Source organism: Pteropus vampyrus, unplaced genomic scaffold (assembly GCF_000151845.1).
Source record: "Pteropus vampyrus isolate Shadow unplaced genomic scaffold, Pvam_2.0 Scaffold234, whole genome shotgun sequence".
Lineage (NCBI taxonomy): Eukaryota > Metazoa > Chordata > Mammalia > Chiroptera > Pteropodidae > Pteropus > Pteropus vampyrus.
In genome coordinates, this window is record NW_011889015.1 from 2321024 (window position 1) to 2326008 (window position 4985).

At 34.1% G+C, this 4985-nt stretch overlaps 1 protein-coding gene across 1 annotated transcript in view; it reads left to right on the top strand.

Moving 5' to 3' along the window:
- Nucleotides 1-4985, top strand: part of PARP8 (poly(ADP-ribose) polymerase family member 8) — a 156726-nt gene that overhangs the window by 110718 nt on the left and 41023 nt on the right. The window contains exons 12-14 of the mRNA XM_023519734.1: nt 2231-2334; nt 4145-4311; nt 4824-4985. Of these exons, the coding sequence (XP_023375502.1) occupies nt 2231-2334; nt 4145-4311; nt 4824-4985 (433 nt within the window). The remainder of the gene's footprint in view (nt 1-2230; nt 2335-4144; nt 4312-4823) is intronic.

Genomic DNA, 4985 nt, shown 5'->3' on the forward strand with positions numbered 1-4985 from the left:
GTGCTCAAATGTGACATGTGTAGATCGCATTTGAAAGGAAAAACTCTTGCAAATCTCCAGTCTTGGGTTTAAATTGGTATAAGGTAAAAACCCTTAATACTTAGAATTCCATATTTCTGTAACTAAATTCAATTTACAACATACGTTTAGCACATATAATATGTTTACAACAGATTATATTATACAGTGTTTTCTTTATAAGAATTCATAAAAGATGTTTTCTCAGTTTTCTGTGCAAGGATTTAGGTATGCCTTTCCAGTACAGTTGGTTTTATTATTTCAATCAGATTTTGTTTTCTGCATTGAGCCACTGTCTTATCAATCTTGGAGCTAAGCATGGAGCCTGCCTCTGTGCTATGCCATCCAAGTTGGGTACCACCTCACCTTGGCACATCTTTTTTTTTTTCTTCTTATGATTTTTTTCCCATCACCCAACTTTCTCTCTAGTTTTTAAAAATTTTTATATTTAATAACTTTATTTTTTTTTAAGAGCAATTTTAGGTTCACAGCAAAATTGAGAGGACAGTACAGAGACTTCTCATACATCCTGTTATCAACATCACCCACCAGAGTGTGCATTTCTTACAATACATGAACCTACACTGACACATCATTATCGCCCAAAATCCGTAGTTCTACTTTATGTATTTTTGTAAGCCACTTAAAAACTTTTTTTTAAAGCAAAATGAGGCTGATTCAAACAAGACAATAATTATAAAAGCATAGAAGTCTAGGAATAAATAGCTTCCTACCCTTAATAGCTTCTGAGATTATCATTTGGACTCATAAAAGCAATGATGTGTACAATTCCACCCTTGAGAAATTAAGGAAAGCTATGAACTGTCTTCACTGTTGAACTGTCTTACAGAATATGTAACATATTTTATTAATATTTCCATCCAAACAATTAACATGTTTGAAAATTTATTTACTTCTAAGGTTAAATTTTAGTTATGTGGAAAGTGTGGTGATAAAGACTTGAACTTTTTTTAATGATCCTTGATAAATTTAAGTCTAATTATAGATATATGTTTATGTTTTCTTAATTAGAAATAGTTGGGTTTGGCTGCAATCCTCAAGGTCCCCCTTTAGTCTAAAATGATACGATTTTAAAAATCTGATCTCATCCTCACAATAAATCATAAGAGGGAACTGAAATATAAAGAGGTTATTTTCCAGAAACATACAGCAAGTTAAGAAGACAAATTTAAAATCTAAGCCCTTTGTTATTGCTCAGGTTTGTTTTCAGCAAATAAGAAACATTAAACTTTTTCTGTGATTCTTATCTGGTTTATTTCTGGCAACACGACAGTCTTAACGACAGCAGCAGCAAATGCTTACGCCGTGCTTATTATATGTCAAGCACTATTCTAAGCACTTTAGGAACATTAACTTTCTTGATAGTTAAAACAACCCTATGAAGTAGGTACTGTGCTATCCACATTTCCTCAGTGATGAAACTGAGACCCAGGAGATTAAGAAACTTACTTAAGGTTACAGACTGAGAAAGTGGTAGAGCCAGAATTTGACTTCAGATCAATACTTTTGGCCCAACCACTAATCTGCCTTTCATATAACCCTCAATCTCTCTTTGCCTTGTATAAGCTTTGGAATATATATTCAGCACTGAATGAATATTGGGAGAATGTAAAGTCATTTAAAAAGACCAGAGGAAAAATACTGACCTGAAAGAGATGTAAGGTAGTGATCGGCGTTATAGAGGGTATCTGTCATTCAAAGACTAAGTATATCACAGACCATGGATATAATCTTAAACTGTGTGCTGAATCTGCATAGATCAAACTTAAGTTGTTTTTAAAAGGGAAAAAAATATTGCAAATCTCCAGTATTGCCTTACATAAAATTAGGTATAAATTCTCCTATGTAGAGTTTGCATTTATAAAACAAAATCCAAAATACAACTTAAGCTCAAATCAAAATAAAATACTCGAATGTCAAAGTGATACATGAATTTAATTTGGTGGATGATGTTATTCTGCCGATGCTGTTTCTCCACCAAAGTTTGAATATAACGCTGGCTGCTGTAGGGCATAGTTCTTTTGAAATCAGCATGAAGAAAATCATAATGTTGCCCATCTGTGCTCCCTTTTCTCTATTCGAACCACCTTGGAGCCTTTGTTCATATAGCTGACTGTGATGTCGTCTGGTCTTCACTTGATGTGAATGTATAATTTACCTCGAAGTCTTTTTTCTCTTCTCCTTTCCTCAGCCAATGGCAATGGTAGTAATCCTTCTTGGTGCCAGCACAGCAGTAAGCGCAAGCACCGGTGTGAGCGTGGAACTCTCCTGGTGGTGGTTCTCTATTCTGAGGAGGTGGCTGTTATATCAAATGTGCTCTTATGCATATTTAAAATTACCATTGAAATTAGAAATTAGAAATTAGGAATTACTGGTTCTCAATGTTGAAGTCACGCTTTAGAATGCTTAATGTATATGAAAGTGGAACAGTTTTAGCCGTTTTGACTTTTACCTTTTTTGTTCCAGTTATCCTATCAAGGTTAGACAAACATATGCTGATTTTCTTAGGGAATGGTATGCAGAAATAACAATTTTTCATGGGAGGAAAAGAATCTTGATCTGCTTAGTGCAAAGGGTGGTGTCACTGAGGATTTCAGGTTAGGGACAGGGGAAAAGGATGACTCTAATATTACTATTATGTTTAAATCTTGCTACAATCTTGGATGAAAAAAAAGTCATCAAAAATCAAATGTAAAATAAAAATTGTTTCCCTGTCCCGAGCTCTGAAGTGAATTTACTACTAATTGGAATTATGCATCATTGATTGCAGTTTTACCCTTTACTTCTTCACAACCTCTCCAGCTAAAAAGACTTAAAATAATCCCGTATGTGAGAATTTCTTCTGAACTCACCTAAACTAGCAGGCAAAAGGTTGAGATAGTAAGTCTGAGAAGTATGCTTTCTGGTGATCTGAGTTAATTTGGTAAGACCTGAAGGATATTGAGAAATCATTATTGGCTTAGTGCTAAGAGCCACACTTGTCCCTTTCGAATAACATGTTAACTAACATGTCAATCTGTATGTAATAATACGGGTGCAGTTGCTCTGCCATTTCATTGTCCAGGCTAAAAGGTAGATTTTGTTGCCTTACCTCCCTCGTGAACATGTGCAATAATAAATAACTACTTTCTGGGGATGTCTTGAGAATTAAAGAGAATATTTTATCCCCTGATATATTGTAAATTGTAAACAAATATTGGTACCATCTTTTTGTTCCAAAAGGAATCTGTGCTACAAATAACTGAAAAGAACGTGAAAAACAAGCAATGTTGATTTGATTTTTGAAAGGAAATCAAAATATTTAATTTATTGCAGATATAATGTTTAATTGTAAAAGTTCCCGCCTACTTAAATATCAGCCTTAAGGGACCCTCCTCCCCGACACCTCAAAGATGGGATGCAGAAAAAATTTTGCAGCTTGAAACTCTTTTCAGAAAACATTGCTTTAAGTCCACAGCTGACATGCCAGAATTCTCTACCATGAAACGATGAGGTGATATAGACTTAGAAAATACTGAGATCAGTAATTACCAAATTCCTGCCTTATGAGAGTAACTAAAAATTTTTAGAGACACTCGAATTTTTTTAAAAATCCTATTTAAAGGTGAATGGGCTGTGCTGAAGATTAAAATTTGTTGACCTCATATTTCTCCATAGAGTTAGTTTCACCTGGCTTAGTTTTAATTTTATTTTGTTTTCCTTTTCATGAAGAAAAATATGTGAGCAAATCAAGTAAAAAGAAATTGACTTGCTTATAACTTAATAAATAAAATTATAATTAATAACAGAAATTTTTCAAACTGCCTTTCTGGAACCAACAAAATATTTCAGATTTTTTTGGTCACTTCAGCCAAAGTCATTGATCCTAAAGACTGTCTCTTTATAATCTTTATAAATCTCTAAATATCCTTATTCTTCTTTCAATTCTATCATTTATATTTTAATTATATCAGTAATTTATTAAGAATAACAGTAAATTCATAAATATTTTCTGTATGATGCTTTCCAATATACAAAAACAGAGTGTATGATTTTAAGTTAGGATCTCACTAAATACTTAGATATATGTGTTCTCTACATAATAAATACAGAAATCTCATATTAAATTACCTTGGAACTGATAACCAACTTACTTTTGATTGACAGAATCATGCAGACATTTGTTACACAGCAGTGGAAGCAGAGCAAAGAAAAATCCAATTGCCTGCACAATAAGAAGCTGTCAGAGAAGAAAGTGAAGTCTCCCCTGCATTTATTTTCTACCTTGCGCAGGTGGGTAAAAGACAACTTTGTGCTACTAAATTGTGCTACTGAATGCTGAGCTTGTGATAGGCCATTGTTATTCAGTTCAGAGCATCCTTGCTATAGTATGACATCCATTTATTTTCTTTGTGACTTCAGAGAACAGACTAAGTGACATACATTTCATCGAAAACATGGATATTAATTTCTGTGTTTAGAATTTTTACGCATTTCCTTAACATGAGTTAGATTTACCCAAATTACATTCTTTGCTTCGAATCAGTTTTCTCTATCAAAGTTAGTTCCATGTAGGACTCTGGGATGAGTGGGAAATAAACCTGATAATCTTTTTTTGCTTTTCAGGAAAAATATAATTTAGTCCCTGTGATCATTCTGCACACTTTTGATTTCCATTTTAGCTGGATAGGCTATGTGAAATTAAGGTGGTATTTATGACACTGTTAAGTTGATTGAGCCTGACAAGTGTCCTCCATGGTCTGTTACAGTCCGGATTTACTCTGTGTTGTTGATCAATTTTGAAGGTCGCCAAGTTATCCTCCCCCTGGTTGTGGCAAAAGCAAATCCAAACTGAAATCTGAGCAAGATGGAATCTCCAAAACGCATAAGCTGCTGCGGAGGACTTGTTCCAGCACTGTCAAGACTGATGACGTGTGCGCCACTAAGTCTCACAGGACCTTTGGTCG